The sequence below is a fragment of the Gastrolobium bilobum genome, unplaced genomic scaffold, assembly GCF_033153095.1.
Source record: "Gastrolobium bilobum isolate Gb01-03AN ecotype WA unplaced genomic scaffold, APGP_CSIRO_Gbil_v1 utg89416, whole genome shotgun sequence".
NCBI lineage: Eukaryota > Viridiplantae > Streptophyta > Magnoliopsida > Fabales > Fabaceae > Gastrolobium > Gastrolobium bilobum.
Genome location: NW_026899816.1, coordinates 10,188 through 22,064, shown reverse-complemented (window position 1 = coordinate 22,064; position 11,877 = coordinate 10,188). Strand labels below are relative to the sequence as shown.

The 11,877-nt window shown below is 33.2% G+C and overlaps 1 protein-coding gene and 1 long non-coding RNA gene across 5 annotated transcripts; one reads left to right on the top strand and one right to left on the bottom strand.

Moving 5' to 3' along the window:
• Positions 1-2,237: 2,237 nt before the first annotated feature.
• On the bottom strand, positions 2,238-6,505 carry LOC133293747 (uncharacterized). The gene is made up of 5 exons (XR_009749101.1): positions 6,154-6,505; positions 5,187-5,207; positions 4,384-4,456; positions 2,586-2,624; positions 2,238-2,484 (listed from the first exon to the last, which is right to left on the bottom strand). It is a non-coding gene; the product is annotated as an uncharacterized LOC133293747 (long non-coding RNA).
• A 911-nt stretch (positions 6,506-7,416) lies between these two features.
• On the top strand, positions 7,417-11,640 carry LOC133293746 (zinc finger BED domain-containing protein RICESLEEPER 2-like). 4 transcript variants are annotated; one of them, XM_061492348.1, is made up of 6 exons: positions 7,417-7,557; positions 7,634-7,735; positions 9,085-9,169; positions 9,276-10,851; positions 10,975-11,296; positions 11,392-11,640. In XM_061492348.1, the coding sequence occupies exons 4-5, from the start codon at positions 10,072-10,074 to the stop codon at positions 11,149-11,151; spliced, it is 957 nt and encodes a 318-aa protein (XP_061348332.1). In that variant the 5' UTR covers positions 7,417-7,557; positions 7,634-7,735; positions 9,085-9,169; positions 9,276-10,071; the 3' UTR covers positions 11,152-11,296; positions 11,392-11,640. The 4 variants fall into 4 exon arrangements, with proteins under 4 accessions (XP_061348332.1, XP_061348334.1, XP_061348335.1 ...); XM_061492350.1 differs by having other exon boundaries at positions 7,426-7,735; positions 9,098-9,169; XM_061492351.1 differs by having other exon boundaries at positions 7,426-7,735; positions 11,076-11,296.
• The last annotated feature ends 237 nt before the right edge of the window (positions 11,641-11,877 follow it).

Below are 11,877 nucleotides of genomic sequence, written 5' to 3'. Positions count from 1 at the left end.
AAGACCGGTCAGAAAACATGTTGACAACGTGTGCCTAGGCACATTCAAGTCGGCACGGCACCCCACCTTTTAAAGAGAAACTCAACAAAAAATGTTAGCCATCACGACGAACCTAACATCGGTAGATGACTACGTTTCCAAACAACACTCTGGTCCAACACAAGCGCGTTAGACTCCCGCCGACACATTAACCTCGACACCAAGACTTTGCTTGCTACCGAGCTAGGGGAGCTTCTATTCTGGATGACCCATTTAGCTAACCCAATAAGGATAGCGTAATACCAAGGGTCTAGGCCACCTCAGCCCTCTACCAACCTTGTTGAGCCAACACTGCTACCTTTTGCTTTGCTGGCAAACATCCCAACATAAGACACCAGAATGTCTTATGTTGGGGAACTCCTCATTCCCTTTTTCCTCTTCAGGCATCCAAAATAACTTTCCCCTTGCTTTTTTCCGGCACAACAGCTGTTGTCAGCTTCGCAGTAGCTGTAAAGTGTCTTGCCACAGCAAGGCCAAGCTCTTATGGCTCTTCCCTATGACAGTTGACTTGGCTCACTCCCCTACATAAATACCCATCTCTTCTACACCAGGGGACACATTCCCTTTTGGTATGTTTTAAATCTGTTTTTGTGTTGGGGGAAGGTTCAGTTTGTGTTTCATCTCATTTTGCTTTGATTTCTTGAAAAAAGGTTGTGCTTTTCTTGGTTTCTTGCATTTTAAATAAACCATAATTCACCCCCTCTTGTGGTATATTTAATCATTATTTTATTTACACAAGGATATTGTATCAAGTCTTTAGTGATCAAAAGAAAGTTTTTTTAAAACTAGAAATCTTCTTCCATAAACATTAATGACAGATTCATACTTCATTATCCATGTATTGTGCATAGATTCTCAAATCTTATAAAAGTCATTTAAGTTCCAATGGTCTCTTATGGAGAACTAATCACTTACATAGATGATGAATTTGTAAAGAGAATTTGTAAAGAACTAATTCAACCAAAGGTTTAAGTTGTTAAGTGAAGGTCCATCATTGATTTTTATATTATATCTCTCTAACATGCACCATCACACAAAGACTCATTGGTGCTGAAGGGTTCACAATATATCACGCTTGTACATGTGTTAAAGAACTTCATAATATTTAATTATTATTTTTTTAATAGAATGGGGGTGGTGAGAATCAAACTCATGGCCCCGTGGTCACAAAGGATTTGATACCATAATAAAGAATAATTTCACCTAACAACTCAAGGTGTTAGGTGAAGGCTCATCAATGGTTTTATATGATATCTCTCTAACATGTCCACTCACACAGAAATTCATTGGGCTTGAAGTGTGGACAATGCATCAGGCCTATACCTTTAAGATTGTTCATCTATACTCATGTGCTCAAGTTATATCCAATATATTGTTCACTTCTCCCCATTTTGACGCAGATAAAGTTGAACAATCAAATTATTCTCCTTAAACATAGTATAACAAACTCAAGTCTAAGGATGATTCATACTACAAAATAATGAGAGAATGTATCAAATGATACATGTTGTAAGGATTACTTGCGGAGACTCTAGGCAGATCAGTTTAGTGCGAATTGTTCTACTAACAAATTCACACACAACGTTGGCTAAGGTTTTTCCATATCTGCATCAATGAGGTTCGTACCTTAGATCACCATGTAAGTAACGTGATATTATGTTAGTCTAATTGAGTCAACCAATCACTACAACAAAATTGCTCTTTAGTCACGGCAAAAACAGTGGCAAAATATGATAAAAAAACGTGGCTAAATGAGTTATCCACTGTTTCCATAACCGTGGCTAAAGCAGGCGTTGCATTATTTTAACCACGGTATTTTTTGCATTTAAGCACGGTCTGTATGAGTGTGGTAACATTGAGTTAGCCATAGTTTATGTTATATTAGCCACGTTATATTCGTGGCTAAACGATTTGGATACCAATAATGAAAAGTTTTATTTTGCCACAGAGAAAACCGTGACTAATTATAAGGAATTTTTTTAAAAAAGTAAAAAATATTACAAATTTTCTCAATCATATAAAAAAAAATAATAAAAATTGCATTTGATACAAGAATCAAAAACCAAATTAAGAGAGATAATCAAATAAAGTGGAGTACAAAATTTAAGACAATACATTTTTTTTTTCTATTCATATATATGAGTATATTACGTTTTTTACACAATTTCTCAAAATTCATATTTTTTTCCTTTTCATATAAGCTGAAGGAGTTTCCTTTACCAACAAAAGGAGCTAATCAAGTTTTTCACTTACATCATTTAAGAGAAATAATTGTCAAATAAAGCTAAAACTATAAGTTTGTAATTGTCATTAGACATCTATACAAAATATTAACTTCATTGTTCAACTAAACAAAATATTACAACACATTTTTTAAATCTGTCTTCCAAGAATTGTTGTTGTATGCATCCTATCCTTTTAAAAGGGCTTATCACCAAATCATACCTGTATAAAAAAAAATTAAATAAGATATGCTAAAATGTCACATAACTTTTCAATGTCAAGAAATTACTACCAATTATTTTTTAGATAAAATATGAACAAACCTTAAAAGCATTAGGATGAGCATAAACTTTCAGGCCCACCTATTCAAAAGTAAATCATCAAACAATAAATTAGTAAACAATAGAAAATAAATATAAATGTAATTAGTTAAAAGACAAAATGCAAAAAAAAAAACATGTGTAGAAGCCTAATATATGAATGAATTATTGCTAATTCGTTGTAGTCTTGCAACTAGAATAAAATAGACTAGATAAAATCCTAATATTATTAATAAAATATGAATGAACAAATAAAATGCACATGCAAAACAATTAATTTGCTAGAATAAGATAATCCCCTAAAACATTTTACCATTGTATTATAAGTATCACAACATGACAAGGTTAATTAAATGAAAAAATAATAATAAAAAAAGTGTTCTTAATATTAAAGAAAGAGCACAACCAGCCCCAAAACTTCTATTTTCCTTAATATTCCTTATAGTAAACAGGGATAGGAAGACTTGTTAGGTTTTTATGTCAATATATATGATATGGATCAATTTTATGGACCTCAACGATTATTTGCACTATAACTTTAGTAATATTAAAATTAGACATTCGAACTAGGCCTGGGTTAGTTCATTTACACTATAACTTGGTATTGGTTAGTATTAGGCAGTTACTATAAAGGGAAAAAAGTATTAGGCACTTTAAAGTTTTTGAATATGATCTATTTTTTTTTTTTTAGTAAACAGAATATGATCTATTTAATTAAGGGAAAAATGTTTATCCTTTTAAATGACACAACTTATATCCTTTCACTCTCACAAAGAGGTGGGACCCATACCTTTATTTTTTTTTGTCAACTCTCTCCTCTTTTATCTATCTCTTCCTCTCTTAAAATGACACAACTTTACATCCTTTAAAAAGACACACACTTTACCCTTTAATTAATGAAACAAACAGATTAAGTCCCACCCACCCACCTAGTCTTTCTTTTTTCGGTGGAGTACCCAGTTAATTTATATCTTTTCTTTTTAAAAAAAATGGCCTAAGTTTTTAAACCTATTCACATTTGTTCGATTTTAGGTTTTGCCCCACATAGCAAAAATCCAGCCCAAACTATTGGCAAGTACAGTAGTAAACGAGTTTCTAAATCTCCAATAGTTGAAGACAATTTAAAAAAAAAAAAAAAATTATAGAATGTTTTAACAAAAGAAAAAGAAACATAACAATTTCAGAAGTCAACCTGTTAACTTAAAAAATACTAAGACTAAGTCATTTCATTATCCAACATACATTATAACCCACATTAGATAGCATCTTTTTCATTGCATTATTTATTAAATACCAATAAATACAACAGCCACTTCACATATCTGAAATTCAACTGTTCCTCATTCTTATTTGAACTAGTCTATTTCAGAAGCAACCAAGTAAAATTTTTTTTAAGCAGCAAATAAACATAAAGCAGAGAAAAACAAGAAAAGATTATAAAGCATTGCAAATGAACTTGATGTTACTGAACTAAGGTCTGGGACCAAGTCTCTGCTCATAGTGTAGGAACGAGATAAAGGCAAAAGTTAAACATTGCAAATTAATCAAAAGGTAAACAATATCATGCCAACAAAAATAAAGAGTTTGTTTATGTTTTCCAATAAGAGCAGTTAAGTTACTGAAACCTCAAAGGGGTTTGAATTAATTTACTGGAACAAAAAAATGAAAAGAGTTATCCTAGTAACATTAATGAGGATTGTATAACAGAAATAGTAACACAAGTACCATAAAAGGGTAGTTATGACAGCAATAACTAAAAAGAGATAAAAAAGATAATAACCAGCAAGTCACTCTTGATTACCAGCAAGATGTTTTAGGGGAATTCCAGCATCCACGAGTGCAGCGCATGCTGCATTTATTGCACATGGAAGAAGCTACATACTAAGTCAAGAAAAAGATGCAGAAACATATAAATTAAATACTGATCTCTTTAGGTCCGCACCCCTCATGTAATAAACAATAAAAACAAACTAGAGCGTGTATATCTGAACGAGTTGATGGTAATCTATTATGTTCCTTCATAGTCCTAAAAAATTAGAACTGGCACATGAACATGATGACTAAACACCACTGTCCATTACCACACCACCCACTCTAATAGTTAAATATTGAACCAAAAGTCCAAAAAAATAGCATAAATGTGCTAAATGTAGGAGTTGGGGAAAAACATAAATTCCCTCTATTTGTTCCTGGCAATAATAAAGGGACAAAATTTTAAAGGAAAATGGCTAAAAGATATCTACATTGATGTGCATGTTACAAGGAATAAAAAAGGCAATCAATCATTTTTTATTTTTTTTTCGAAATTATCCATCAATTCATCAACTACTAGACTAGTCCAATTTGAGCCGGGTAAAACCACATGAGCTGCAAAGCTCTTCCTATCAAGTTTTAACACAACTGCATTTCCAACGACTTGAACTCGAGACCACTAGTTAAGCTGAAACAACTCCTTACCTATTGATCCACGGGTTTTGTACTAGTCACAGTTTTTTCTTATGATGTCAAAAGAGGAATCAGAATTGAACTAAAATGAGACTAGAAAAACAGCAAAAATCCTTCATGAAGAACTATTACAGCAATTGAGTTTTTTAAGTAGGATACAACACCATCATCGTGGACAACCTGCAGTAGAAACAAAGAGTGTTCAATCCTAAAACATAACAACCCAGGTAAATAAATTTTAAATTTTTTTTTATTGAACTTCAAATCACATATGTCACATAAATATTTATAAACTATTACAGATAAATGAAAATGCAGAAACTGAAGATCATGCTTGGAACAATCTTGGGAACTTAATTCTGATAGGCTCAGTTTTCAAGCTGCTTTTAGGTAATGCTTTGCCTCTATAATCACTATTTTGCCACTTCGAGAAGTTTTAAAAACCATATTATTCTCAAAGCAGCAAAATATCTCCAGCTTATATTATGCATACATTATCTCCAACACTTATTCCTGTGTATACGATATTAGTATAGGCAAAGACATAATTTCTCTAATATTTTTATTACTCTAATATACAGAACCAAATAATGAAAATAGAGTTGCAGCACTTTAGTACCTTCAAAGACCAATGTTGTTGGACAACAACGAAATCCGAAATACTAAATTTGAGTCCAACGAAGAAAACTTCAATTGCTAAATAGCAATTTACCATGTAACTCTAGACATTATAATCAGTTGGTGAAAACATTACCTGTACTCTAGATACCATTGTAAGAGGAAGAAGCACGGTTTGCAATGAAAACATCATTTTCGATAAATAAAAACTAAACTAACAATGACAACAATCACAGATAGCGTAACAGGAATGAAAAGGACATAACATACGAAGAGAGAAAAATTATCAAATAAATCAATAAGGTTAACATAAAAATCACTGCTCGATTAATAGATCTAAGCCTTATAATGATTAAATTCCTAAGAGAGGGAGAGAGATATGATTAGGGAAAGAGAGAGCAAACCTAGCTTAAATTTTGCAAATCAAACTATCAGATTTGAACATGAAATGCATGTCAGATAAAAAAAATGTGTATTAATGTGAGGAATAGGGAAAGAGAGAGCAAACCTTGAATCAAAGAACCTCAACTAAAGCCTTGAATCGGATTGGGAGAAGGGAGATACTGACGGAATGGATTTAAAAAGAACGAGCGAGTGACGAAATCGGATTTGAGTACGAAATAAAGTGAGAAGTTGATTCTCAAATCGGTTGTAGTGAGTGGAAACTTCTAGGGATTTAGCATCTCAGCATTTGGGGATTAAGCATCACACTCTTTACGTTGGGATCTATAAATAAAATCATGTTATTAACTTATGAAATAAAAAAATTATCAAATGTTTATAAATCAATTCTAAAAATTAAAAGGAAATAAGTTTTAAAAAATCTAAATTTAAGAAATAAAATAGATAATAGAATAAATAATAATTACAAACAATCAAATATTTATAATTCAAAAGAATCAAAATTAGCAAAAAGAGGGTCAAAGGCCAGTAAACTAGGTCAGAGGCCAAATAATAATTATAAGTAAGCAAACGGATAAAAATTCCTCTTCAAGTTTTAAAACGAAAGTTGTGGTGGCCTGGTGGGTCTTGTATATCCTGAATATGGTTATGGTCAGAAGAGAAGCTTGAGCGTAGAGATGGATTACAACTACAACACTTTAGCTAATTGCAACGGAATTTAGTCATTACTAAATTACCGTGGAGAAATGTCGTTTTTGTTGTAGTGAATATATTATCTTGGTGACTCTAGACTCTGGAAACAAATTTAGCGAATAATCAAATAACCTATAAAAGTCCTTATTAATCATGATTAATTTCATCATAGATCCTCGAATATAAATCTTGATTATCACAAAGACTTTTATCCATTGAAACACATAATCAAGGAGAGACAATAATATGGAATAGATAAAGTAATGCTCTAATATTGTTCGTGAAAATACCAAAGTACATAATATCATGTGATCAATCAAATTGTCTCTAAGACATTTATATTAATAAATTTTTCTTTCATTATTCAATTTTTTCACATTACGTGATGAATGTTATATATGTAGGGTAATGCTATCACAAACCGGGATTAACCGACAATCACAACTAACCATCGTTTTTATTAGGGTTGGCAAAAACGAGCCAACCCGTCGGGTTAGCTCGCAACCCATCCTAAATGAGTCGGGTTGGGCTGGCTCGATTCAACCCGACCTGATCTAACCCTAACTCAAACGAGCCAGCTCGCGGGTCAAACGGGCCAGCTCGCGGGTTGACTTTTTTTTTTTAAATTAATAATTTGAACGGGTCACTTTCTTTCTCGTTCTTTTTTTTTTCCAACCCTAAATTAGCTAATCTCTGGCTCTGCCCCCTTTGCCCAACCAAACGGCTGAACCCTGCGACTGCCCTTTGCCTGCGACCATCACCATCCTCGGACAACCGAACGGAAGAACCGTGCGACCATCACCATCACCAGTTCACGGTAAGGTCGTGTCACTTTGTTTTCTAAATTATTTTCGAAACTATCTGGATGCTTTCCGACTTCCGTTATTTTCAAGTTGGAGGTATTGGATCATAAAGCTCGTGAAAGAGCTGGACTTATAACACCTACTCTTGGTTCACCAATTCCTGTGCAATTGTGGCTTGATATTGCTATTGAGGTAAAAAATTATGGTGTCTTTACATGTTCAAAATCCATCTTTCAAATCCATTTTTTTCCTATGTTGCAAACAACCTTTTTTAATCCGTTATTTATTTCTTATTTATTTTTCTTTTCCCTCAATTTTTTCTTGCTGTTTGTTTGGGTTTATTGACCGCAATTTGTTTGGAATACAGGGGATATTGATGGTGATGTATGTTGGTAGGTCTAGCTGCTAGAATTAATTAAGTTTAATTAATGGTTAATTATTTTGTAATTGGTTTACTAAGAACAGGCACTTTTCCTCTGGCTTTTGAATGATTGGTCATTAGTGTATTTCATATTAATGGTTCTAGCTGTAGTATGCTAAAAAAATTACTTGCAATTTGTCCGGAGATGATGGCATGAACATAGTTTAATCAAACCTTTTTAAAAGTTCTTTTTCAATTGTGCATATGGAGAACCTCAATTTAATTGCAGTGCTACCTAGTGCTGGTTGATGGAGAACCTCAATCTTAGCTTACTTGTTGAGACTCTTTTCTTCTTACTTGATCCTTCTTTGCAGAGGCGCACCAATGCCTCATTTTTTAAGTGTCATGAAAAGATTCAAAGTAAAAAGAAGGAACTGGATCTTTAAAGCCCTAACTCCTCCCAAAAGAATTCACAATTTGGAAGGACTTTCAACTTAACTAATATCTATGTTGGTTTAATGATACGAGATCTTCACCTAAAGTATATGCAAAAAGTATAGGGCCCTAGTAATTAATGTTGAGTCAACCGGTAGTCTGTTAGAGGGGGAAGATTCTGGTATAGGTGCTCAACAGAATAATAAGAGCTTAGAGCTTGTGGATTGAGGAGAAGCGAGAAAAAGGTGAATAAGACAAAACAGACAAAACATTGTATTTGCTATTATACATCCTTTATGTCTTTATAATCAATATCATCATTGATACATTGTATTGTCTACTTTTATATCAATACAAGTTTCATCTGTTTTGTCCATTTAAGAGTTGTATTGGTTGAACCATATGAGGTGCAATTTTGGGTTAGAGAAGGTGGAGTACCTTGGACTTATTGTTTCGGCAAGGGAAATTAGACCAAACAGTTGGTAGATTTATTGCTTACATTGGCCAATAGTTCTCACTAAGGGAAATTAGACAATCAGTTTATAAGAAATAGTTAATGCCTTTAGTTTTTGTAGTTTGGAAATGGTGTCATTCACCTTATGATTGCAAAATGAAATAGATTTTTGTTTTTCCCTTGAATCATATTCTCATAATCTCATCGTTGTTATAGACCCAATATTTCTTATATACATGATCAACTAATCATGATGGACAGAATTAACATGTGCTAAGTGTGAATTTGTAGTTGTGTGACATAGGGAAAGCTTGGATCAAATTTGTAACGTGCAGACTTCAAGTCTCTGAAAATTTGGAATGGCTGATTCGAATAGGTAAATATTTTCCTATTTTTAAAAAGCTGTTTTGTTTCTCTAATTTTTATTTTAAATTATCTTTTCCATTTTCGCTATAGTAATTTTATATTAAACTTTGATATAGGGAAAGCTTGGCAATGATTGAAGAGGGCAATGATGCTGATGCAGAAAGCGATGAATTGGAAGTCGAAGAATGACCTGCTTTTAAAAGGCCTAGGAACATTTCACAATAATAGGAGAAAAAGGGCATGAAAAGGCAAGATGCAATGGTTGCAAGATAGAGTACAAGATGGACAGTAAGACTTGCGGTACGTCTACTTTAAACCGTCACATAGACAAATGCACACAAATCAAACATGAAGAAATTGGCCAAGTCATTTTAGACATGCAAGGTAAAATGAAGGCTATAAAAATAGATATGAAGGTAGCACGTGAGATGTATGCTGAAGCTGTTATTGAACATGACCAGCCTTTTAACTTTGCTGAGTATAGGAAGTTTAGGCGTTTTCATAATTACTTGAATTCAGATTGGACTAGCATTTCTAGAAATACTCTTAAACAAGATGTTTTAAATGTGCACATGAGAGACAAGATGAAGCTGAAAAAGATGTTTGGTAGCATTGAAAGTAGGATATGCTTAACTTCAGATTTGTGGACATCTTGTAATACTGAGGGTTATGTTTGCTTAACTGCCCATTTCATTGATGTAAATTGGAAGCTGAATAGTAAAATTATTGTCTTCCGTCATATGCCTCCTCCTCATACTGGATTTGAATTGACTCATAAAATACTTGGTTTGTTAAAGGAATGGGGCATAGAGAAGAAGATTCTTACCATTACTTTGGATAATGCATCTGCAAATGACTCTATGGTTGGTGGTTTGATAAGCCAATTGAATATGCAAAAATTGTTGTTATGTGATGGAAAAATTTTCAAGTGCACACATATTGAATTTGATTGTTCAAAATGGAGTAAAAGTTGCAAATGATGTCTTGTCTCGGATTAGAGAGAGTGTTAAATATATAAAAGGCTCGGAATCAAGAATGATCAAATTTAAGGAGTGCATTGAACAAGTTGGTGGTGAGAAAATTGTAACTGCATTGATAGCAGATGTACCCACTAGATGGAATTCCACTTATGAAATGCTTAATCGTGCTCTCAAATTCAGGCGTGAGTTGGCAATTCTCCAATTGAGTGATAGAAATTACAAGTATTATCCTTCAGAAGAAGAGTGGAATAGGTTGGAAATTCTTTGTCGGTTCTTGCAACCATTTTGTGATATCACTAATTTGATGTCTGACACTTCTTATCCTACTTCTAAGTTGTATTTTCTACAAGTTTGGAAAATTCAGCGTGTTTTCATTCGTATGAGTAATGATGAAGATGTGGTTGTAAGTAGCATGGCTAATAAGATGATGGATAAGTTTCAAAAATATTGGGAAGAGTATAGTGATGTGCTTTCACTAGGAGCTGTTCTTGATCCTCGGATTAAGTTTACTACATTATATTTTTGTCATAAAAAGATTGATGCTTACACACATGATGACAAGATGGAAAATATAAAGGCAAGCGTGTATAAGCTCTTTGAGAATTATGTAAACATTAATTCATCAACTACCATTGATCAAAGTCAAGATAACACTCACTCTTCAAGTCAAGGGTCAATGGAAACGAGAGGATGGAATGATGAGATCTTTGATGTAAGTTCATGTTTAGCAAAAAGCTTCAATTATGTTATATCATATTCATTTTCACGCCTTTATTTATATGCACGTACTTACTTACTTCAATTATTATGTTTTTGCACTTCTCAAATATGATAGAAATTGTTCTTGCACAATCAACACCTTGCAATAAATGCTGGAAAATATGAACTTGATATTTATTTAGAGGAGCCTATATTGGTTATTGACAACTGGAATAGTTTTGATGCATTGCAATGGTGGAAGGATAATAGTTGTCGTTTTCCGAATCTATCATTAATGGCTCGTGACTTGTGAAGCATTCCTATTACCACTGTGGCATCTGAATCTGCTTTTAGCATTGGATCACGTGTGCTTAACAAATATAGAAATAAGTTTTTGTCAAAGAATGTTGAAGCTTTGGTATGTACCCGCAATTGGTTGGCTGATTTTGATACCAATGGTAATTTATTTATTTTCAATGCAATTAAAATTTTATTTTCATTTGTCATTGTAACCTTAATTGATTATTTACATTTTATGGTTTGTGTTTTGTAGATGATGATGATGAAGATGGTATTTCCCATATATTAGCATCTTCACGGGGATCTAATGGTCATGAAACTTTGTAGATGATCCAATGATGATGGTGTACTTTTGGATGTTTAGATTTTGATATTGTTCTGTATTGGCCATGGGAACTCGTAGGACAATTTTTATTTTGTAATGTGTTTGTCTACTGCTATGTTGGGATTTCTTAATTTATTGGTTATGTTTTATTAGTTACTGTCTTTACACCATTATCCATTAGACAATCAATAGTTTTGGCAGTGTTGATAATTTTATGCAATGTTGGAGAACAAATAAGACTAGTTCCACAAAAATCAATTTTTTTGAGCCAACTCGCGAGCCAACCCACTGGCATCATTTCGAGCCAACCCGTGAGCTTTTTTCTGAGCCAACCGCGAGCTTTTTTCCGAGCCAACCCTAACCCGGCTCGGGTTGGGCTGGGTTGAGTTTTCTGGCTCGTTTATTTTTTCGAGT

Excerpts from the sequence above, each read along its gene's own strand:
- LOC133293746 (XM_061492348.1), top strand. The coding sequence starts at position 10,072 with ATGGAAAAATTTTCAAGTGCACACATATTGAATTTGATTGTTCAAAAT. Across the intron at positions 10,852-10,974 it reads GGAATGATGAGATCTTTGAT|AAATTGTTCTTGCACAATCA; the intron begins GTAAGTTCATGT and ends CAAATATGATAG.